The sequence below is a fragment of the Propithecus coquereli genome, unplaced genomic scaffold (genome assembly GCF_000956105.1).
Source record: "Propithecus coquereli isolate 6110/MARCELLA unplaced genomic scaffold, Pcoq_1.0 Scaffold243, whole genome shotgun sequence".
Taxonomy (NCBI): Eukaryota; Metazoa; Chordata; class Mammalia; order Primates; family Indriidae; genus Propithecus; species Propithecus coquereli.
The window spans coordinates 4,872,170-4,896,662 of NW_012147986.1; the positions used below are offsets into that span (position 1 = coordinate 4,872,170).

Below are 24,493 nucleotides of genomic sequence, written 5' to 3' on the forward strand. Positions count from 1 at the left end.
GGGAGGGTCAAACTGTCTCTAACGTTTGGAGTTTGGTTTCCAGGTTGGTGTTTTGTCGGGGTCTGGGAGGGGCGGTTGCCGGAGGTGAAATCGGCTGGACCATGTCGGCCTTCGAGAAGCCTCAGATCATCGCCCATATCCAGAAGGGCCTCAACTACACGGTGTTTGACTGTAAGTGGGTGCCCTGCAGTGCCAAATTTGTGACCATGGGCAACTTCGCGCGGGGCACCGGCGTCATTCAGCTGTACGAGATCCAGCAAGGGGACCTGAAGCTGCTTCGAGAGGTGGGTGTCGGGTCGAGACGACACAGTTCCAGTATCTGGACTGCCGTTGGGGGCGAGTGTGGATCCGGGGGTCTGCATTCCTCTGCCAAAGCCTTCGTCCAGCATTCCCTAAAAGCATAGCTTGAGCTGCGCGGGACCAGAGAAGCTGATCGCAGATTGAGGAATGCTTCCGATTTAAAACCTTATTTTCGAGTTCTGAATTCTCATCCGCGGGCTAGTTCCTCCGCGCCCTGCCGGCCCCTTTCTCCTGCCACCCCCAGCGCAGTCCCGCGCGAGGTTTCTGGGAAGTGAAGTTAAATTTTTGTGTCTCGATTCGAGGACCTTTTGGGCATTCCGCAATTGTTTGTGCAGAGTCTTGTTAGTATGCCCATGTTAGTAAATGCCTTCTCATACAAGCAGAGACAGAGCAGGCAGCAGGATGCCCGCAATGTAGTGACAACCTGACACATTAATTCTTTCGACATGTATCAGCTGAGTGCCTGTACTCCCAGTCATAGGAATGGCAATGTCGCCGATCTCATGGAGTTTTCTAGTGGGAGAGATAATCAGTTCAATAAACAAACCAACGATGCATAAATACAAACCGAGATGAGTTGTTAACAGAAAGGAACACGGTTCTGTGAGAGTAAAAACAGAGCTGGGGTAAGTAGAAGCTAACTAGGCCAAACTAGGAGCAGAGTATGAGGTTTCCAGAGGAAACAGCATGTGCGAAAGCTCAGTAATGGGAGAAAGTTTATCTCCTTAAAAAAACTAGAGGGGTAAGCAGGAACCAGACATTGGACGATCTGTCGGACATTTAAAGGATTTATGCCTTTTTTCTAAGAAAACTGGGACATCATTGACAAACTTTAAGCAGGATGTGGCAAGATCAGATTTACAGGTTTTGTAAAGATCAGTAGTGAAAGAATTAAAGGAAATGATAATAGCTAGCATTTTTACAGGTGTTTATAGTTTTTAAAATGTCTTGATTTGGGTTGCCTGAAAAAATGGTCATGATCAGGTGTTCAGGGTTGTAATCAATTACAAGTGCTGGGAAGGTTGAGAACTCCAAGGGATCAAAAGCCATAGAGAGACTCCACTTGGAGGAGATAAAGGTTAAACTGGTAGATAAGAGATGAATACAATTTAGATAGGTAAGCCTAGAATAGAAGGTGTGTAAGGGCCTATCCCACTTTAAATTTCCCTGAATGCTCCTTTTCTTATTCAGTTTGTTTTCTTTAGCCAGCCACTCAGTGTTTCCAAACAGCCTATTCTTTTCTACCTTTCCTTATGTTTTTCATCACTTACCTCCCAGTCACCTGTTGCTATTCTAATGTTCAGTTCAGATTATCTGATATATGACGTCCTTCCTGATTCTTACACAAAGTAATTTTTCTTTACGTTACATTCCTATAGTACTTACTATCTGTGCCAGAAATATACATCTTGTCCCTTTGTTTATCACTAATTAGATTGTAAGCTCCTGGAGAGTAAGGACAATGCCTTTCTTTAGTGTGATTTGTAAGGAGCAGCCACTCAATAAATTATGTGTTAAAAGAATGAGTGAATGTATGTCTGTAAATAGCATATAACTTGGGAAATTAAATATTGGTTTTTTAATCATTAATCAACTTGGGATCAGGGGTTTGAACAAAGGTGGAATATTAGAAACAAATGCCAATTGAAGGTCAACAAGAGGGCATCTGTAGGTTTGTGTTTTATGATGGAATATATTAGTTGTACACATTTCAGGAATACACTATTCCACCAAGTAAAATAGTGCTCTTCGTCTGTTGTAGAGATTCTGTAGAATTCTAGCACTTTTTAAAAAATAATTTTGTTTTTTAGCAAAAGTAATATATGTTCATGATAGAACATTTAGAAAATACAGATAGGAAAAAAAGAGAAAATATCGCCCATAATCTCAATTCCAGGAATAACCAACCACCTTTTGTATTTTCACCTGGGTCCTTTGGGTCTTTTTTTCTACCATCAATTATCTACTGAGAACATACCAAGGTACTGTGTTAAAAAAGGACCAAAGATACATGAAGGCTGAGTCCATTCTCCTAAAAAGAGGGAAAAACAGATACAAAAATACATTTAAGAATTTACATTGTATTTGGCTGTGATGATGCAATGGAAAGGAATATAGATTAAATAGAGGTTCAGTGATTCTCACCCCTTACACAGTGCATCGTGATCACGTAAATGTATTTTATTGCTGTTGTTTTTGTGTGTGTATGCACTAAAATATTAATGCCTTGTTCCCACCCCTAGAAATTCTGACACAGTGGTACTTAGCTCCATCTAGACTAGAGTAAGGCCCGAACATCAGTATTTTTTAAAATTTCTGCCAGGTGATCTTTATGAGGCCAAGGTTGAGAACCATTAGGCTAGATGGATTATTTATTAAAATATTAGGAAACAAACTTGCAAACTTGATTTATCATTATAGAACCACCCCGAGTCATGTGCTCCAAAGCCCATGCGTCTAAGGAAAAAAGGTATAAAGGAAGGAGATTATTGTGTTGATGTTGCTTCCTTATCACGTTGCTAAAAGTATAGATAGGGAATGGCAGGCAGGGCCTCCGTGTACAGTTGAGCAGTTTGTTGCACCACACAAAGGTGTCTGGCTGAGTGTTCAGGTGGGAGCTGAAATCTCTCCTTCATCAAGCCTTACGTGTGTGAGACTTCATCAGCCTATACAGGGCAACTTTTTTCTAATTGGCACAAAGATACCATATGGACTAGGGACGATCCTGAAAAATGGAATCACCATTGTAGATGTTTATACTGTGAAAATTAGTAATAAGCTGATAAAATTCTGCTTTTTTAGCCCCTGTGCTACTGCATTCACTGCTTGTTAGCATTTGGTTGACTAACTCTTTTAGTGTTAATTAAGTAGTGCCAGGATGTGGAGGAGGAGATACTGACAAGCTGTACTAGACCCACCCGCATACAGAACAAAAATAGCTCTCACAGGAATTATTGATCGTGGGCTTCTTTAATCTTGTTAACTTCTTATTGTAGTAAAGAAAACTAAGAGCTAAATCACGTACAGCCATCATTGATGGTCATTTTCAGTATCATATAACAAAAATTGTTATATATTATTTTTCTTTGTGGAGCAATTTTTGCAAAATAGATCTTCATTTTTTTAACCAGTTTTCTAGCAAGAAAATTTTTAAGTTACCACTGAATTCTTTTCATCTTTTTTTTTCCATAGATAAAATATTTAACAGGGGCAGAGAGGGACCCCTTTTTTGTGAACTATAAAAATTTAGCTTTAGTAGTGTCTTCTTTTAATTTAGCTGCTGTTATAATTTCCATCAATGTCTGAGGAAAGAAAAAACCCAGCTTTTATAAGTCCATCTGCCAGCAAAGTTCAGCCCTTCTGATCAAAGTACAGTCCTCACTGAACACAAATGATAAGGTGTTAAAACATTTGAGTTTAATGTCTTATATTTTGAGTTTAATTTGATTCTTGTACAAGATACCACTAGTATCTATAAATATCTAAATATCTATGTTTCTTTGATATAAGAAGAGAAAAGAGAACATGAGGGAAGCATAATACCATCTATTCATATCTTGTAAAGATAGGAGATAAAGGTAAAAACTAAGGGACAGAAATCAAAGTAGGTTTAATTCATGCCTGTACCATTTACCTCACCAGTCCATTTCAGAAATGGAACATTTCTTTGGTACTTCTAATGACACTCAGATTTACAGAAGGGCTACATAATAAAGTGTTTGTTTAATAGATTTACACACGGGCCTGGAGGCAGCCTAGTTTAGTAGAAAAAGCTTCAAGTCTACCTGTCTCATGGGACCTTAGACAAGTCACTCAGTCCACTGAACCTGTTTCCTTATCTTCAAAGTGGAGTTCCAAACAGTTTGCAGTGTTGTATGTATTAGAGCAGGGATGGTCTAGTCTGGAAGAACATCTAGAACAGTATGATATGTAGGTGTTCAATATATGAAAGCTATTTTCATGATCACATGTAAATGACACTGGAAACTGGACTGTGTTCATCAGAGCCCTGGCATGTGAAAACGTGGTGGAAGAAAAGAGACAAGAAGGAAAGTGAACTCCAGCACTGGTTTCGCTCTCCCCAGCACTAGGGCTGAGCGATTCATAGATGTTCATTTATACGTTCATTCAACAAATGCTGAGCACCTTCTATGTTAAACAAATGATTAATAGATAAAGGCTTGTTCTCATGGTGCTCATATTCTAGAAAGGGAGGATATCAATAATTGAATGAATAAAATAATGTTGATAAGTGCAATAAAGAAGATTAAATAGGACAAGTGATAGCGATTTGGGAGTTCCACTTCAGATTGGAGGGGCAGGGAAGGCCTCTGAGGATATGGCATTTGAACTGAAATCCGAATGAGGACGATGGAGGCCTGGGAAGTGGTAACCACAAATGCTAATGCTCTGAGATGGAAAAGACCTGTGTGAGTCTAAAGAACAAAAAGAAAGCTGAGTGGTGTGGCTGGAGTTAGAAGAGAGAAGAGAAGCAGGAAATGGAGTCAGAGAGACAGGCAAGGCCAGATTTCAAAGAGCTTTGTACATTTTGTAGACCATAGGCCTTTCTACTCCCGTGCATCTGTGCCTCTAAATGCATATACCTTTTACATCTTTATTTTATGTTTGTAATGAAGACACATTCTGAGAATCCACACAATGACAAATGTGCAAATATCTAGTATGGGGACTATCATGTAATAGGCTGGTTCTCAGTTTGGTTTCTTTCCTTCGAAGGTAGCGATTCTCAGATGTGTGCGGGTCTCAGAATCTGCACATCATACTGCTGTTTTGGGAGCATGATGAAAATTGGAGTAGTCAGTTTCATTTCTGCACAAGGAAGAGTTTTTCAGCATAAAAAATCTGATTATATATATTCTGATCTTTACATCACAAGAAGTAACCATACAATTTTTTAAAACCCTCATTTCCAGGTTTTCTGACTGGTATTCATTTGCTAGTATTTTCTAACAGGCAAGCTAAGACAATTATTTGAAGAAAACTTAAAAATTTGAGAAAAACATATCTATTGACTTCTGTTTTTGGTGAACTTTTTCTGGTTAGTACCAGAAGATCAGTGTGTTCCAGGAGCACAGTTTGAGATTCTCTATTCTGAAGAGTCTAAAGGCAGAAGTTGCTAAAGGACTAACAGGGAAGAAAGTTTTGCTTCCAATTTTTTATTACCAGCGGTGAAATCTTAGAAGAGCTGGGTGCTTACTGAGGAACTGAAAAGTGAAGGTTAGCTTTTACGTCTTCCATGGCCCAGGAAGAAGAGAAGCCCCCTTGCCAGAGGTTCCTGGTGATAGCAGTGGGGTTATGGGCAGCAAAATGCTTTAGCTGGTGGCAGAGAAGAAAATAGGCAACCAGTCTTCCCAGTGCTTCTCTGAGAATTTTCGCAGAGGATTGAATCAGTAAATGATAAAACTCCCCTGCATCTCCTAGTCCCCTAAGTCTCCCGGTACCATATTCTTATCCATCAGGACGCCCTGCCTCTTCCCTCAGAGGCCTGCCTTCACCCTCTGCCTCCAAACATGGACGCCATTCTCCATGGTTGAGAGCTGGGCGAGGCCCAGGCCTGCTGTGAGACAAAGGGGAGGGAGGGCCAGGTAGCTGTTACACCAGGTGGCATAGGTTGGAATGCTGAATTGATTTAACCATAGAAATTGTGACCTAATAGTGATTAAGTATTTTACCACTATTAATGTATTAATATTATTTCAGGTTCTTTTATTTGGGGAGAGGGGAAAAGTGGGGAGAATGTAAATGGTCTGGAGTTGGAAACTGTTAAATTGACAAAATTTTGATTCTCCATGTTGCCCCATTTTAAGATATTCTTTTTCATAAAATTGGAAAAATAACTGAAATAAATGACTATTAATTTTCTGATACAGTGAGTAATTGATGACATCTCAGACAACCTATACATCAAAAAGAAAAACTTTCTGTAGTTCTGTGCTTCTCATCAATATGGTCTTTTACAATCATGTTACTATAGATGGCTGATTTCATTTTCTAGACAATTCCAAGGAGGCTGTGAGTGCTTTATTTTTAGACCTGTCTACATAGTAACTGCTAACTTATCCAGATCCCTAACAATAAGAAAGTTCAACGATCTGCGAGTTTCCAAAGCCCTATTCCATATAGTATCTTTTGAGTCAGAAAAAAAAGTTCAGCTTATGATAAGTGAATTTTATGTTCTTTTTTGAAAATTGCTGTGTATACCTTATAGTATGTGAATCTTATACCGTATATGGAAATGCCCAGCTAAACATTGAAAGTTGCAGGTAAATTATTTTTAAAATTATCTGAAAGAGGCCAACTTGGGAGGGCTGAAGGTTGGCCGAGGAGCGGAAGGGTTGCAAGGGGAGATGCCCTGGAAACTGGAAAACCCTGCAGAGGGGAAAAAAATTTATTCTGATATTGACTGTTAAGTGAAAGGAATCAAGTCAAAGGACAGTGTAGTGTGGTCTGCCTGGTATTGACACAAACCTGTGTGTGTGTGTGTGTGTGTGTGTGTGTGTGTGTGTGTGTGTTCAGTGGCTTGCATGTAATAGCAACTCATTAAAATATGAAAGTTGCATGAGTTGGGCAAATCTGTAAGCTCTAGACTTCAATCTTCTTCTGTGACAGGAGGGTATTGTATTAGATCATTTCCAAGGACCTTTTTGGCTGTAAAGTCTTCTACACCTGATTTTCATAAGCCCCGTATCTTAAAATAGTGCATTGGTATGTGGTTGTTTTACTAATGTGATTATATGCAATACTTGGAACAGTACCTTTTAAAATTATATAAACCCCAGAAGATTGGCTAATCCATACTTTGGTACACACAGGTTTACAAATCTCTATGCATTGAAAAGGTCTCAGAGAAAGTAGGACATAAGCATCTTCAGTTTATAAGGTTCGGCAGGGAAAACTATAAAAGACTCATAAACATTTTTGTTCCTGTAGCCATCTGGAAAGAATAATATCTTCATTATGCTCTTGTTTCTATTGAGGATCTTAAAGAATATCACATTACATGCTGAAACTTTCATATTTGCAAACCAATGGAGATGATAGACTTGTCGGCTTTTGAGTGTCTCATTAGTGAGATGAGAGGAAAGCCAAATTAAATTTTTTTTGACAACTATATACTTTTAAACTATAGAAAAATGCCTAAAGGAAAATTGTGAACATTTTTATCAGAAAATGTTTTACTTGCTTTTCATATTATGTGTCATTTAAATCCCATAATAGAGCCATAAATATTATAGATTATAAATATCTGCTTACATAAATAACATATCTTCTCTTCCTCCCTTCTATCAAGATTGAAAAGGCCAAACCCATTAAATGTGGAACATTTGGTGCAGCATCTTTACAGCAGCGATATTTAGCTACTGGAGATTTTGATGGAAACCTTCACATATGGTAAGATTATTTAATCAGTATTCAGATAGATGAGATAAGCAATTTGATAGTCATATTACTCATCTTCTGAAAGAGTTCAAATTTTAAAATGTTTCTTTCCATGTTCAATTTTAACTATTAAAATATGAGAATTCTTTTAATATATATTTCTAGATTTCATATTCAAAATCCATTTTAAAATACTGACCTATATTACTTCATGCTCACTAGGTTAAAAATAATAAATGGAAAAGATAATAAATATTTAAAAAGAAAAAGAAAAATTAAAAAAATACTAACCTATTTTTCTTTAGATATTTTGGATAATATTATCAATACTTATTTTTACACATGCCATTTAGCATTTAATGCCATGTAAATAAAGGTCTGTTCTCCCTCCACCTTTAAGGATACAATATATAAAAATGCATATGTATAACTGAAAAATGAGATATTAATTGTTTACATTTCAACAAGAGATTTGGCATTACAGAGTGATACACTGAGTTTTTGTTGGTTTTAATTTTTTAATGTAGAACTCCCAATTCATTTAGTTTGTTTTTTAATGCTTTAACTAACATCTAAGCACAACTTTTTAGGAAAACATCTGTTGAACAAATCAAGTAAACCTGTTTTGAATGAGCAAATCACAATTGTGCCAGATGCCTTTAATTTTCATGTTTTATCTAGTTATTTCTTCATAGAGTTGAATGAATTGAAATTCCTCTTAATTACTTTCCAAGAAAATCTACTATTTTAACCTTTAAAGTATACAGTAGTGTTCTAGAAAGTTCTAGGAAAACTATTTTCCCTATGTTATGTTTTCTAATATGCCTTTCTTGATTCTCACTTAGAATCTGCTACTTTATAATTAAATTACTTTGACATATTTATCTTAGAACCATAATATAAAACAGAATGAAGCTATTTTAATTTTTCCTTGCTTTAACTGCTTAATAATTAAATTAGCATTTATTCATTAGATTTTACATGCTATATCATATACTTTCAGAGACATTGAGAGAGAGGCCAGTCTAAATGGGGTGTTTTTTGTTTTGTTTTTTGAGACAAGAGTCTTACTCTGTTATCTGGCTAGAGTGCAATGGTGTCATCATAGCTCAATGCAACCTCAAACTCCTGGATTCAAATGATCCTCCTGCATCAGCCTCCCGAGTAGCTGGGACTACAGGCATGCACCACCACGCCTGGCTAATTTTTCTATTTTTTGTGCAGATGGAGTCTCGCTCTTGCTCAGGCTGCTGTCAAACTCTTAACCTCTAGCGATTCTCCGACCTCAGCCTCCCAGACTTCTAGGATTACAGATGTGAGCCACCAGCACCTGGCCTGAATATTATTTTTTTTAATAGATATATTTCAGTGCAAGAATATGCAACAAATATAACGGTTGACCATCCTCCTAATACATTTTCCTAGTATAGTGCATATATTACCAACTTATTTTCATTGACACATCGTGTAATTTCATGTTAAAAAAAGGTAATCTTTTAAAGTCTAAACATAGTAAGACAGTTCTTTTAAGTAGAACCACAATCCTGTTTATTTTCTTGATTCTTTCATAATGAAGATAAAAAGATAAACATCATCTCTAAACTAGGTTGAAATATCTCAAATTTTTGATTAGTGAGACTTTACTAAATAAATCCTTGAATTAGACAAATTTCAGCCAGGCTGGAAGTAATATTTATTGTGACCACTATGATGATACATTGAAAAATATGTCACTAGATGAAAATCAGTATGGAATTCAGTGGGAAAATAATACATTATAAAGGAAGAAATGCATACAAAGTCAACACTACTCATATTTTATCTTTTAAAAAGGTCTCAAAATCAAACTACCAAGGCCTACTTTAGAAGAATTCCAAATCACTTTGAATTTACTCTATATTTAAAGCAGTGGTTAGATATCAGTGTACAAATAGCAGATTTGGGGACCCATCTGAGATTCTGATTCATTATGTCTGGGGAAGAGCCGGTGAATCTGCATGTGTTAACAAGCACACCTGGTGATTCATAGGTGGAGGTTCTTGGTAGATCATCTTTGAAGAACAGTAAGTAAAGTGGGCTCAGGAATTTGAATTCCAAGTTGAATATTGACATTTCTCATTGAGGGCTTGAAAGAAGCTGAAGTGGAGAGAAAAATTTAGAAGTAGATGTATAAATTATCTTCATAGTAAAACTTATTTTTAAACAAAAAATCTAAATATTTACATGCTTAAATTTTAGTGGCGGACTTAAATGTCTGGGACATGCGGTGTAAGTAAGAAGCTGTGTTTGTTGTTTAGGAATTTGGAAGCTCCAGAGACGCCAGTGTATTCTGTAAAGGGCCATAAAGAAATTATAAATACCGTAGATGGTATAGGTGGGCTAGGAATCGGAGAAGGAGCACCTGAAATTGTGACTGGCAGCCGAGATGGTGAGTCAATGTATTCTGTGTATTTTTAAAAAATTTTTTAATGGAAACCTCTATGCAACAGTACATCCTCTCTACATAAAAATCCCTTTCGGTTGCCTTGACCACCTAAATCTAACAATCTTGGTGCTGCTTTTTTAATGGCAAATTTGATTGCACATCCCTCACTTGTTTTAGGCTTTTGGGTATTTTGAGATAGAGGCATAGCAGTTACTATTTTAGTGTTGAGCTAATTCAGCTACTAACAATGATGGTTTCCTCCAAACCTTGAAGGATTTAAAATGTCTTTACAGGTTTTTGAGGCAGATGATGATATAATGTGGGTGGCAGCTTTTCATTTTCTTTTTTTAAAAGGCAGAATTAGTACTTGTGAAAATTGTCATATTGACAGCTGGTTGAAAATTGAAGTTCTGTGATCCATCCACTGAGCATTATAGAGAGTTCCAAGGGCACCAACTCAGCTCCTCTATCCTGCAGTAACCAACAAGAGAGGGTTTCTGGTGTCCAAAGCCATTCTGAATGACTCTTCACAGAGTCAGAATTTTCATTGCTTCATGAGGGGTACGTGAGAGATTTGGTACCTTAAATGATTTGGCTAGTTTTTTAATGGCTGCTCAAGACCATAAGGAAATTGTTTTAAAAGAAAAGTGAGATGTAATTTTCTAATAAGTACTCAAAAAGCAGCTGTGTTTTAGAAGTCACTTATTTTTTTCAATCATAAAAGCAATATGGAATATAGAAGAAAAAGTAACAATCTACCACCTCAGGCTCCCAGAGTGCTAGGATTACAGGGGTGAGCCACTGTGCCCGGCATCTACAAAATTTTCTAAAAAATTAGCTGGACATGGTGGTGTCCAGCTAATTAGATTTTTTTTTCCTTTCTGTCTTATGTGTAATTTTGCATAGTTATCAGTATGAATATGATTTTGTATCTTTTTCATTTAGTGTTTTGTCATATGTAACTGTTGCTGTTTCCATATAGTTTTCATAATTATCATTTTAATGACTATATAAATAATCCATCATATGGCTATACTTAACCATGCCCCTGTTAATAAGCATTCAGTTTGCTTTAAGTTTTTTGTTTATTGTTTTGGGATAGTGGCTTAAAAATAATGAAAAAATGAGTATTGTCATGTTTGCAACTCTTTTGGAATAAACATATTTTATGATTCTTAAAATTTATTGGCAAACCTTCCAAAGTACCTATTTATACTGTCAGCCACAATGGATGAAGTAGATTTCCATTCTGCCAGCATTGATTTTTCTCTTTCCCTCCCCTTATTTTTGTAGATAAAAATGGCATTCCATTACAACTTATAGTAACTTCTTTCTATGTTTGTTTACTAGTTAATTTTGTTTTATGAATTGTCTGTTTATGTTCTTTGCTCATTTAACTATTGCAAAGTTACTGCAAATATTGTCAATTTGTATAAATCCTGTAGAGTAAGATAATAACCTTTTATTACATTCATGGGAAATTTTTTTCTTCTTAAAGCAGCTTTTTTTTTTTTTCTGAAGACAGAGTCTTCTGCTCTTGCCTCGGCTAGAGTGCAGTGGCATCATCATAGCTCACTGCAACCTCAAACTCGTGGGCTCAAGTGGTCCTCCTGCCTTATCCTCCCGAGTAGCTGGGACTACTAGAGTCACACACCACCATGTCCAGCTAATTTTTAAAAAAATTTTTAGAGGCCGGGCACAGTGGCTCACCCCTGTAATCCTAGCACTCTGGGAGCCTGAGGCAGGAGGATTGCTCAAGGTCAGGAGTTTGAGACCAGCCTGAGCAAGAGCAAGACCCGTCTCTACTAAAAATAGAAAAATATATAAAAAAAAAATTAGCCAGGCATGGTGGTGCATGCTTGTAGTCCCAGCTATTCAGGAGGCTGAGGCAGTAAGTAGGATTGCTTGAGCCCAGGGGTTGGAGGTTGCTGTGAGCTAGGCTGACGCCACGGCACTCTAGCGGGGGCAACAGAATGAAACTCTATCTCAAAAAAAAAGAAAAAAGAAAAAGGCTGGACGTGGTGGCTCACGCCTGTAATCCTAGCACTCTGGGAGGCCGAGGCGGGTGGATTGCTTAAAGTCAGGAGTTCGAGACCAGCCTGAACAAGAGAGAGACCCTGTCTCTACTAAAAAATAGAAAGTAATGATCTGGACAACTAAAAAATATATAGATAGAAAAAATTAGCTGGGCATGGTGGCGCATGCCTATAGTCCCAGCTACTCCGGAGGCTGAGGCAGGAGGATCGCTTGAGCCCAGGAGTTTGAGGTTGCTGTGAGCTAGGCTAACGCCACGGCACTCACTCTAGCCAGGGCAACAGAGTGAGACTCTGTCTCAAAAAAAAAAAATTTTGTAGAGACAAGGTCTTGCTATGTTGCTCAGGCTGATCTTGAACTCCTGGCCTCTAGTGATCCTGCCACCTTGGCCTCTTCCCAAAGTGCTAGGATTTACAGGCATGAGTCATTGCCCCTAGCCATTAAAGCATTCTTTTTAATGATCAACTTTATTTTATCCCTGGAGATAAATCTAGTGTGATACCTCCATCTTTCCTGGGTTATTAGTCCTTTTAAGGATTTTTTGTTCTTTTCCTAGTCTCTCTGAGGTACTTGCCTTTTAGGCATTTTATTAAATGCATTTGCATTTCTCCTAGGTAGTGAACCATTTAGTTAGTAGTCTTGCAGCATGAATTAAAACAAAGGGGTTGCGATTAAACTGAGAAGAATTTTTTGTTAATTTTATTTAATATTTCTATACTATTGCCACAGGAAAATTAAACTTAGTGGTATATGAAATAATATTCTAGAATGCCATGTAAGAAACTATTAATTCAAAATTAGAGTTTATTTATGCCAATGGTTATATGGGTAGTAGGAAAAAAATAATAAAATTTATTCCTAATAAATAACAGTTTTAGGCTCATGTTTTGAATTACATAACATTTGTGTTTGCCATCATGCATAACTTGTAGATAACTTAGGAACAGTTGTTGGCTGTTCTGTCTATTAATTTAGAAATCAAGTCAGACAGTAACATATGGGTTATATCTCTGCTATCAAATACAACTTACCCAATTAGAAATCAGATGCACTATTGAATTTTGCCAACTCACTTTTATTCATGACAGGAACTGTGAAGGTGTGGGACCCAAGGCAAAAAGATGATCCTGTTGCTAACATGGAACCTGTACAAGGAGAAAACAAGAGAGACTGTTGGACTGTGGCATTTGGTAAATTACTGAAGAATTCTTGTATTTGAAGTATTAGATGGTAAAAAGCATGGTGCTTCAAGAAATTTCTGATAGTTTCTTTATAGTCTGTTTTGTGGATTATTCTGACAGTTTATTGAGGCAAGTATATGTGGTGGTTAATGTCAGCCTCTAGAACCTGGGTTTGAATCCTCACCTGCCACTTACTGGGTGTGTGGCCTGGGGCAAGTAACTAGAGTTCTCTGTTCCTTGGTTGCTTCGTTCATAAAATGGAACTAATAATAGAATTTACTTAATAGTGTTGTTACGAGTATTCAATGAGTTAATACATGTAACGTGCTGAGAATTGTACTTAGATTAAGTGCTCAAAAATATTTATTATTATGTGCTTCTGTTTAATTAGATAATACTGACTTAGTTTAGAATCAAATGCATTAATGGGGCTAAGCAGAGCCTCAAATGCAAATGGTAATGTAACAAATCTTGTATTACACTTGACACAGAGTATGTTTATTTTCTGCAAAATAGTTTGCCATTATAAAATTATTTCTTACAAATTTGATAACTTTGTTCCTTTGTTAATATACTTAAAATGAATATTGATTTTGTAGGACTGATATTTGCCCTTGAATCTCTTTCTTAGCATTGAAATTAAATTAATTTTTGCTACTAAAAGATATAGGCCATAATTAGTTGTGGGTTTGTTTTTTTTTTTTTTTAGTGGGGAGGGCACAAGTGCAATTTCATTACAGGCATAAATTGTGTGTGTAATGGTCAAGTCAGGGCTTTTAGACTATCCATCACCTGAAATACTTAGTTTTAAACCTCTGTTTTCTTTCCCCTTTTTCTTAGTATAAGCCTGTGTAGACAACAGGTATTAGAAGTGGGATTTAACACATTAACTGCCATGTGAGTTATATTTAACTCATGCTAGTTTTGAGCCTGGGGCCTTGTGAAGCATATGTAACTCATGAATCTCTTCACCTTGGGAGCCGAGAGAACTATTTTTCAAGTTGCATATAACTGATGCACAGAAAACAATAAAAAATAACAAATTTTTCATTAAATTAGAAAGGATCTTTTTTCCCCGATGTTTTTATTCTATTTTCGTAATAAAACATCATGGCCCCAAGGAAAAAATTGTTTTTTCTAGTGTGGCAGTCAATGTGTTAATGTATACATGAACTATTTAACTTTTTTTTTCTTTTTTTTTTTATTTCAGCATATTATGGGGGTACAGATGTTTAGGTTACGTATGTTGCCCTTGCCCCCCCGCCCCAAGTCCGAGTTTCAAGTGTGTCCATCCCTTGGATGGTGTTAACTTTTTATTTTATGTTTAAATGGGACTGTTACTTAATCAGAGGAAAGTTTTATATTGCCAATTTTTCAAAGAAATTGTTGTACAGGAATTACTATGTCTTTGTATACTATGAGCAATAATATAAACTTAAGATATGTACACTTTGGGAAGAAATTTCAGGATTAGTATTTAGAATGATACTTTTTAAATTGGTATCATAATTAAAAAGTAATTATTTTTAGATCTATTAAAGCTTTTACATCATTGATCTCAGGGACATAATTTCTATTTAAAATATAGGGCATTAAGTAAAAAAAAATTTGTCCATTGGTTTGACAAATTTTTTATGAATTCTAAGAATGTACAAAGTACTGTGGGCATGCAAACATGAAACAGACTCATATTTTAGCCTTAGGAAGCTTACAATGTAGTAAAGAAGGCATGATATCTGTGTTAGTTATAATACAAGATAGGAGTGATAGGTCACAAGAGGCATGGATAAATGCAGAGGGAATCCAGAGGAAGAGACAGCTGGAGAGGAAGAGCATTTTGAACTCAGATCAACGATACATAGGATTTCAACCACTGAAACTGGGAGAATATTTCAAGCATAAGGAATAATTTGAAAGTGCTCAAGAAAGTACAGTTGTCCCTTGGTATCTGTGAGGGATTGCTTCCAGGACCTCCCGTGGATATTAAAATCCGTGGATGTTCAGATCCCTTGTATAAAATGGCATAGTATCTGCTTCATGCCCTAGAAGAAGTCAAAAATATCAACATAATAAATAAAAAAATAAAATGGCATAGTATTTGCATATAACCTACATATATCCTTCCATATACTGTAAATCATCTCTAGATTACTTATAATACTTAATGCAATGTAAATGCTATGCAGATAGTCACATTGTTTAGGGAATAATGATAAGACGAAAAAGTTTGTACATGTTCAGTACAGATGCAAATTTTTTTCAAATATTTTGAATCCATCGTTGTTTGAAACGGTGGATACAGAACCCATGAATATGGAGGCCAACTGTATAGAGAATGGAATAATGATAGGAATAGCCTTAGAGATGTCTCAGTACTGCAGCCAGAGGTGTTTGAATGGTCTAGAGGTAGTTGTAAGCCTGGAAAGGTTTTTGCAAGGAAGAAATGTGATCTGAGCTTCAGGAGAATTACCTGGTGGTGTGTAATGGGGAGAGATGAGTGGCACAGGGGATGTGAGTTCAGGAGCTCTTTTCAATCTTCCAGGTAAGACATAGGTTAGAAGCATTGAGAACAGAACAGAGCTGATGAGTCAAAACATAATATTGTGGCAGAATACATAGAATTTGGCAACTTTTTGGATATGAATAACAAGGGAGAGGATTATGTCCAAGATGACTGAGTTTTGAGGGTGCTTGTGGGGTGAATGATGTTATTACTTGAAAAAGTTCCTCAAGGGGTGGGATGGTTTGTAAGGGAAGATGGTGAGGTCAGTTTGGGACATCATGAATTTAAGACGCTGCTTTGCCATGTAGGTGGAGCCCAGGGTGGATGTGCGGGGCTATAGTTTATGAGAAAGAGGAAGCTGGAGGCAGTGGAGCATGAGGGCATTGGGGTAAGATGCCCAGATAGCCTAGCGCAGTGGCAGGGGCCTCATTCTTACTTAGCACTCTTTCCTCAGCAAGAGGGACTCGGGAAAAATCCCTGCATCCCATACTTCAGGTATGATCATCCATACTACTAAAGATATGTAGCACAGTGTGCTGCAGCTTACTTCATATTTCCTTGCAAAGGCGGGATCACACCAGAACATTTTGCAAAATACCTAAGTTTTAAAGTAGCTTCTATTTGCATTCAGATTTAGTTACTGCCAAGGGAAGCAACAGAAGCGTAGTGTATTTATCCTCGCAAACCCTGCTATGTTTGAACTGTAGTTGGCCTGCTAGTCTTTGCAGAGAGAGCATTTTCTTTCAATTTAGAATCTGGTGGACACTTTCACATACCCCTTTAGTATAGAATTTCGGTGAATGAGCTTTCTTTTTAAAAAAATAATAGATACCGAATTAATAATCTTGATGTCCTGTCAGAATTAATAAAATGGGATTCCACTCAATGTGATTTTTAAAATCTCATTTGGTATAGGTTATATGTGCTCTAGATATGGAAAAAACAAAAGAAAAAAAGGAGAAACAAACAAAAATAAATAAATAAATGGTGTAAGTTATATGTATAGTTTCATAAGATGTTTTTTTAGCAGCCTTCAAATTAGCATTTATAGGATATGAAATGTTGTATCTTGATTTTCAGGCAATGCTTATAATCAAGAGGAACGTGTTGTTTGTGCTGGCTATGACAATGGGGATATCAAGCTGTTTGATCTCAGAAATATGTCATTGCGGTGGGAGACAAACATAAAAAATGGGGTAATGTACATTCTGATGCTTTTTGGTTTCTCTGAGCATGTTTCCATCCACCTCTGAGCTACTACAGGAAAGCACTTCTATTAGCTCATCTCAATCAACCCCTCTCCCAATGGTTCTTAACCTTTTGGAGCCAAACGCCTTTGGGAAACTAATGAAAATCACGGATCCTCTCTTCAGAAAGTGAACACACACCCACATGTGGTATGTACAATGCCTAGGGAATCACCAGTCCCTGAGGCCCGTCTGTGGACCCCTGTGGGCCATGCAGTATGATATCACAAAGAGCAAGTAAGAGGCCTTTTGTCTGCTAATAACAGAAAGCCCAAAATAGTAATTATCTCCCCTCGTACCCTCAGGTTTTTGGTTCCTGAGTTGTGCACCTTTAGTGAAGAATGTGGTTCCCTCTTGTTTTCTAAAGCCAGCCTTGACGTCACTGTATTAAATCACGTCAAAGGTTAAATGATGGCTTTCCAAATGCATCCACTGAGCGTGGGAACCCGAGATGGTTTGTTTGGTTGATCTTATTAATGGCGAAGAATTTTTTTTTTTTACAGGAACAGTATTTGATGTATTGATGCAAAAGATAAAATGATTGTTTAAGTGCTTTCACAGTATCTGATCATTTTAAAGCTGTTTTACATAGTTTAAAAGAGCCTCCTGAGTTATAATGGTGAGATTATCAATAATAAATATTCTCTATCTTCAGGTGTGTAGCTTGGAATTTGACAGAAAAGACATAAGTATGAATAAGTTAGTAGCCACATCTCTGGAAGGAAAGTTTCACGTTTTTGACATGAGAACACAGCATCCAACCAAAGGCTTTGCCTCTGTTTCAGAAAAGGTAAATATATGGAAAATGTCTTTCCATGAAGAGGAATGATAGCTTGTTTAAGACTAATAAATAGAATTAGTCACCAAGGTTCCTTCCAGGTCTTTATGTGAAGGGAGCTATTTTTGATATATTATCGTGGGATCTTGACAAGTTTTTCTGTGCAAAGAGTACTTTCCTAAAGTTTATCAACCTTAGACTTCTTTATTATAATAAAACTCTCAGTTAGCTAGGAATCTTATTTTGTAGTTTAGGAGCAATCACAAGAAACCTAGCTGATGTTAGAAATTTGATTGACAAAACCCAGCCTGGTGTTTTCTAATAAATATATGATATTTGTATTAATATCTAATTATATACTGTCAAAATATATATCTCTATATATATCATTTCATATTTTATTTTATATCCCAGTTTGCTATATTAAATGAAATTATTTTAAACAATGATTGCTGTGATTAGTACAAAGTATGTGTTCAATAATGTTTATTTATTTATGTGTTTATTTGTACTTTGTATTTGAGGTAGCTGAGAGGGAAACATGGTATTACAGCATTAGAAGAATAAATGAGAAAAGCAGGGCAAAGGGAAAATAATGGTTCAAGAAAAAAAGATAATGTCTGGAATGGAGGATTATATAAAATTCATGCTGAGACATCCTGTCATTTACAGGAGATGGGTTGGAATTGTGACTCTGAGATTCCTCAGGTATAGAAAGAAAGAAAGAAAGATCCGTTACAGATTCATAGTTTCCATAAGATTAAAATGTACAAGTTGCTCAGGAAATAAGAATTTATTCCCTTGCTCCCTCTCCCTCCACTGTGGATTCAGTAGGATTTCTCAAACTTTTCTATTTTGTCTCATTTTATTATTATTATTATGTGTAAATCACTGTCACTGCCTGATGTACTAAATTCTTAACAGGTAGCTCTAAATTATAATATTGTTTTACCTTTGTCATTTCAGAATATATTAAGCATCAACAACATATAACGCTTGACTAAATTGTTTCATATATAATGTGCAACATATTTCTCATCTATAAATAACAATGTCATCTCCAAAATTTTTTCGTTATATTTAGTTAATCCTGTTATTGCTAACTATGTCAAATAAATAACTCTGATATATTTAAAGAGGTCATTTTCTCTCTTGCTTTTTGTGTTTTTCTCAACTTCTAAAAGAAAAAGAGATGTTGAAGCTACAAAACAAATTTTCAACAGCTTGAATTTGATCACTTGGGGACTCTCACACACTTAAAATGTGTGTTTTGAGATATGTGGTTTTATCTGCTAATGGTAATTCTCTCAAAAGACTATTAAAATCAAATGTCAAGACAATTCACTCACTAAAATGTGACGTGTGCTGTGTTAGCCAGCCCTACCGCTTCTACAAAGCAGATGTCATTATCTCCTTCTTCCTTTCTCTCCCTACATCTCTCTCTCTCTCTCTCTCTCTCTCTCTCTCTCTACCCCCCCAAGTTCCCCCACAGTGAAGAAAGCACTGCCAAGGGGGATTTACTGGCTGTTGTTGAGGTGCTAACAAACTGCTAACCTTCCAGTTGCCTGTTTTTTAGTTTACTGTGACTGATGAAGGCCTTGGCTTATTATGACTGTACATACTGTCTATAAGTCCTCATTATTTTGAAGTCCTTCCTTATTTTGAAGACTGGACAAGTCAAATGGCAAGATAAGGCTCTGGCAGCTGTAGGTTAAAAAATTCAATCTGTAAATGGGACCTCTCTATATTTTCTGCTCAGTTTTGCTGTGAATCTAAAATTGTTCTAAAAGCTAAAGTCTTTTTTTTAAAAAAAAAAAATATCAGTCTATACTTTTTCTCCCCTTAGGAAGAAGTATTTATTTTTGTATTTCAAGTGTTTTTTCCCTTTAGAATGAACTAGAATATTTAAATGTATACAATCTATTGTTATAATTTATATGGTACAATAAAATTAAATGGACTGTTAATCTAATACCTTTCTTTTTATTTAAATTGGTAGAACTTTGTTTTGTAAGGCAATAAAGAAAAATGTTGCTTTTCTAATTTCTTATGGGGTCCTGTAAATCTCTGGAGCCACTATAAAGAGATGTGCCGAAAATAACTTTGCTTTGATAACAGTTGAAATTGTAGTGAAAATTTTTTGTTTGTGGGGTTTCTCTTCCAGGGTCCCATTTAGCGTATAAACCAGTTGTGTACCTCTCGTCCTATTTAGGCTCATAAATCTACTGTATGGCAGGTCCGACACCTGCCGCAGAACAGAGAGCTCTTTCTGACAGCTGGAGGCGCCGGCAGCCTTCATCTCTGGAAGTAGTAAGTCTCTCCCGGTGCACACTGCTCCGTTTTCGGTTCCTTGTGGGTGTAAAGTAGGATTAGATTGAACTTTTTTGTCTTTTTTTTCCTGCTTTGACTTCGTTCATTTTGATATGATTTTAAATTTCATGGTGTTATGTAACTATTGTTTTCTAAGCTTTTTTTTTTTTTTTTTTACTAATGTACCTATTTTATACTTAGTAAATATTAACCTTTTTTTGGCACACTAAATATATTTGTCATTTTAGTTTTGTCTGCTATATCCATTAGAGTAGCCTAGGAACAGTTTTTTTCATAGATTTGAAATTACAGTTTTTGCTAGTTTAAGTATGAAAAAGTTGGCCCAAGACATTTATCAAATATTGTCTTCTAGTCATTAGAACACTACCTCTAGAAGATAGGAAAGGATTGGAATTCTTAGTTTTAGATCCTGATAATTCACTTGCCTAAAATCAGATAACGTCACTGTGATAGAACCAAACAGAGCCCGGCACTGCTGACTGGTCTCCAGGAAAGACACTGTCCTTGAGCTTGCTTTCTGCATACCCGGGCAGGGTGAGCTACGGTGAGAGTTGTTACCATACGCTGCTGAACTCAGTGAATCCCGGGGGCCCTAATGTGATAGATACTAGGTCAGCTGCTCATTTAAAAGGTCTGATAAAAAATTAGGAGTTAAGGCCGGGCGCGGTGGCTCACGCCTGTAATCCTAGCACTCTGGGAGGCCGAGGCGGGCGGATCGTTTGAGCTCAGGAGTTCGAGACCAGCCCGAGCAAGAGCGAGACCCCGTCTCTACTAAAAATACAAAGAAATTAATTGGACAGCTAAAAATATATAGAAAAAATTAGCCGGGCATGGTGGTGCATGCCTGTAGTCCCAGCTACTCGGGAGGCTGAGGCAGTAGGATTGCTTGAGCCCAGGAGTTTGAGGTTGCTGTGAGCTAGGCTGACGCCACGGCACTCTAGCCCGGGCAACAAACAGAGTGAGACTCTGTCTAAAAAAAAAAAAAAAAAAATTAGGAGTTAATGGTGTGTTTTTGAATCCTTTATTAGCTAAGCAATGTATACTTGGAGGGAAAAAATGAAATCTTTCCATAAACATCACCAGGAAAAAAAAATAACACAAGCCCATGAATGAAGGATATTTTAAAAACTAAGTTTGATTAATAATACAAGAAGAAAAACATCATCTTCAATATGTCTGGGACTTTCACATTTACAAAATCCTTCCCTATTAGCTTATTTTATCTTATTTTTTTGAGATGGGGTCTTGCTCTGTTGCCAGGGCTAGAGTATAGTGGGGTCATTATAGCTCACAACAACCTCAAACTCCCAGGCTCAAGCGATCCTCCTGCCTCAGCCTCACAAGTAGCCGGGACTATAGGTGAACGACACCACACCCGGCTAATTATTCTATTTTTTGGAGAGACGGGGTCTGCTCTTGCTGATGCTGGTCTCAAACTCCTGACTACAAGTGATCCTCCCACCTCGGCCTCCCACAGTGCTAGGATTACAGGTGTGAGCCTCCGTGCCCAGCCTGTTAGCTCCTTTTGTTCATAGAAGCTGGAAGGGATTCTGAAAAACAGGGCTACAATTGGAAAGTACTTGGTAAAGTACTATATTCAGGGATATAGCTGGCAAAAAACGGAGAGTGAATGCTTTAGATCAAAACGATGTGGTTTCTGTGAGGAGAAAAACAGCAGAAAAGTTCTGGGAGTTCTGGGAGAATATAGGGCAGATAGATCGTTTGGCAGTTTCTCCACCCGGCACCTTTGCCTGTTGGGCTTCCTGATTCTTCCACCCTAGACCCCACCACAGAGGCTCTGCCAGTCCCACATCACTATTTTACTTGATGATCAAACTTTAGGCTGCCTACTCGAAGAACTAGTCCCAGTTTTCTTTGTAATCCACACATGGATTTATATCCCATGTGTCATGCAAACACGTTTGCAGCTAGAATTTGACTATAATGGATTTAATTATATCAGCAAAGTTGAGTCTGTATGCAATTAGAAACTTGACCTGTATCTCAGTGTGAACTTTAATCTTTTTTTTTTTTTGAGACAGAGTTTCGCTTTGTTGCCCAGGCTAGAGTGAGTGCCGTGGGGTCAGCCTAGCTCACAGCAACCTCAAACTCCTGGGCTCAAGCAATCCTTCTGCCTCAGCCTCCCGAGTAGCTGGGACCACAGGCATGCGCCACACCACCATGCCCGGCTAATTTTTTCTCTATATATATATTTTTAGTTGTCCAGATCATTTCTTTCTATTTTTTAGTAGAACCGGGGGTCTCGCTCTCGCTCAGGCTGGTCTTGAACTCCTGACCTTGAGCGATCCACCCGCCTCGGCCTCCCAGAGTGCTAGGATTACAGGCGTGAGCCACTGTGCTCGGCCTGAACTTTAATCTTTACTGTAACAGAGGTCTAGTCTAATCTTCCAATTGGTTTGGAGCTTTGCTGTCAAGTATTCTACCAGCAAAGGGAGTTGGTTTAAGTAAAATGATATTTAGCTTTATTTCCATTTGCCAATCTGCCTTGGTAGTAATGCGATTAAATTGTAAAAATATATTGAGCATTTAACCAAGAGTTCCTCAAGGAATTCATCTGGTTATTCAAAATGGTCTTTTTTTTTGAATGAATAGACCCCAACTTTTTTTGATTATTTGAAACACACACACATATGCTTTTAAAACTTAAATAAATAATATGGAGGATTTTAAAAAGTCTTTATCTTTTAAATACTAAATTACTGCAGTCTTTACCAAGAGACATATGAAAAACGTCTGTATTTAAATTATTTATTCACCTGAATGTTTTATTCCTTTTAATTGAAATAATTTGTAAGGTCTAAAAGGATAGTTGAAGAGAGAATAGTAGGTTATCTACCTATAGCTTCCTTCACTTTTGCTCTGCCTATCATTTGTTTTGTATCGCTTAAGCTCTTGGCCTTTATTAGCATTTATGAAATAGAGGTAATGTCATAATTGATACTTAATAGGTTTTAAAAGGCCTTCTGAGGAGGAATACCTCTGTATTTCACTAGGAACACAATCTCCATAGGGGGAGCGATGTTTCATTTTTCCCCCTCTCAAATCTAGACAAAGTCATATTTATGAGTTGTTAACCTTCAGCTCTTCTGACTTTATAAATTTATATTTTTAGCTGAAAAAAAAAAAAAACAAATGTTCTCAGAATCACTTTTTTCTTTTTTTGAAGCAATAATGTTTAGATCTAAAAAATCCACCCAGTGGTGCCTTCCCATAGAAATGGTACACAAAGGTCCTTAGGCGTGGAGGATTATATATATAATATATATAATGGAGCTCTAGGGTTAGAAACTGGTGTCAGTTCTCCATTCTAGAAATGTTTGGACGAGGTTCTTCAAATGCTACTTACAGCTATTGCCTTTGCGCATTGTGTTTGCCTGTGGAGTCCAGCAACCTGAATATAGAGAAAAATTACAACAAAGGATTCTCAAAAGCACCAAGTAAATTTATTAAAGAATGCTAAATCAACCTAAAACTTCCATATTAGAATAGAAAATACAATACATGCTGAACAGAAATGATATTTAGAAGTTTTTAGTATTAGTAGAGCTAACCCTTCTTTATGAGGTGTTGGGGGGATAGGGTTGAGGTTGAAATCATGTCTCTTTATTGGCATACAATTCAATATTAGAAAGATTGTTTAAGTATTTATTAGTTCCAGTAATGAACTGAGAAATAAAAATAGAGCCATTGAGGTATATGTATAGAAATAAAATGGTAAATGCTAAGATTTACGTCCTCTTACCTCTTTGATCTTGTTTTCAGCGAGTACCCTGTTCAGCGGTCGAAGAAAGATTCCGAGGGAGTGGAGATGGGAGTTGCGGGTTCCGTCAGCCTTCTGCAGAATGTTACGTTGTCTACCCAGCCCATTTCAAGTTTGGACTGGAGTCCAGATAAAAGGGGTCTCTGCCTCTGTAGTTCATTTGACCAAACGGTAAGAGTACTGATTGTTACAAAACTCCATAAAATTTGATCTGAAGACTTTGGACTTGAAACCTTCCAGAGGAACACTCATAGAACTTAAGATATGTTCTGAGATCCTGTAACCTTCATTGAACAAAGTTGGATTTGGCTGATGAAAAAAGGCCCCAGATGCAAACCTGCAGGCTAGCTTCCAGCTTCTCCCAGGGTGTGTTCGCTGACCTGACTGGACGCTGGCTTGCTGCTATGCGTGGACACCACTGTCTCCAGGGCAGGCTCTTGTCCTCTCCCTGCCATTTCAAATACAAAGTCAATAATTGCTTATATTTAAATATATTTCAAATTCATTCTGCA

The 24,493-nt window shown here is 37.0% G+C and overlaps 1 protein-coding gene across 1 annotated transcript; it reads left to right on the forward strand.

The window, feature by feature from the left end:
* The first annotated feature begins 10 nt into the window (after positions 1 to 10).
* On the forward strand, positions 11 to 24,493 carry WDR92 (WD repeat domain 92). Its single transcript, XM_012646499.1, has 8 exons — positions 11 to 284; positions 7,613 to 7,713; positions 9,999 to 10,129; positions 13,249 to 13,350; positions 16,925 to 17,040; positions 17,747 to 17,881; positions 20,082 to 20,179; positions 23,984 to 24,493. The coding sequence occupies exons 1-8, from the start codon at positions 102 to 104 to the stop codon at positions 24,189 to 24,191; spliced, it is 1,074 nt and encodes a 357-aa protein (XP_012501953.1). The 5' UTR covers positions 11 to 101; the 3' UTR covers positions 24,192 to 24,493.

Coding starts and splice junctions, on each gene's coding strand:
- WDR92 (XM_012646499.1), top strand. CDS start 102: ATGTCGGCCTTCGAGAAGCCTCAGATCATCGCCCATATCCAGAAGGGC. Junction 285..7,612: donor ACCTGAAGCTGCTTCGAGAG/GTGGGTGTCGGG, acceptor CCTTCTATCAAG/ATTGAAAAGGCCAAACCCAT. Junction 20,180..23,983: donor AGCCTTCATCTCTGGAAGTA/GTAAGTCTCTCC, acceptor TCTTGTTTTCAG/CGAGTACCCTGTTCAGCGGT.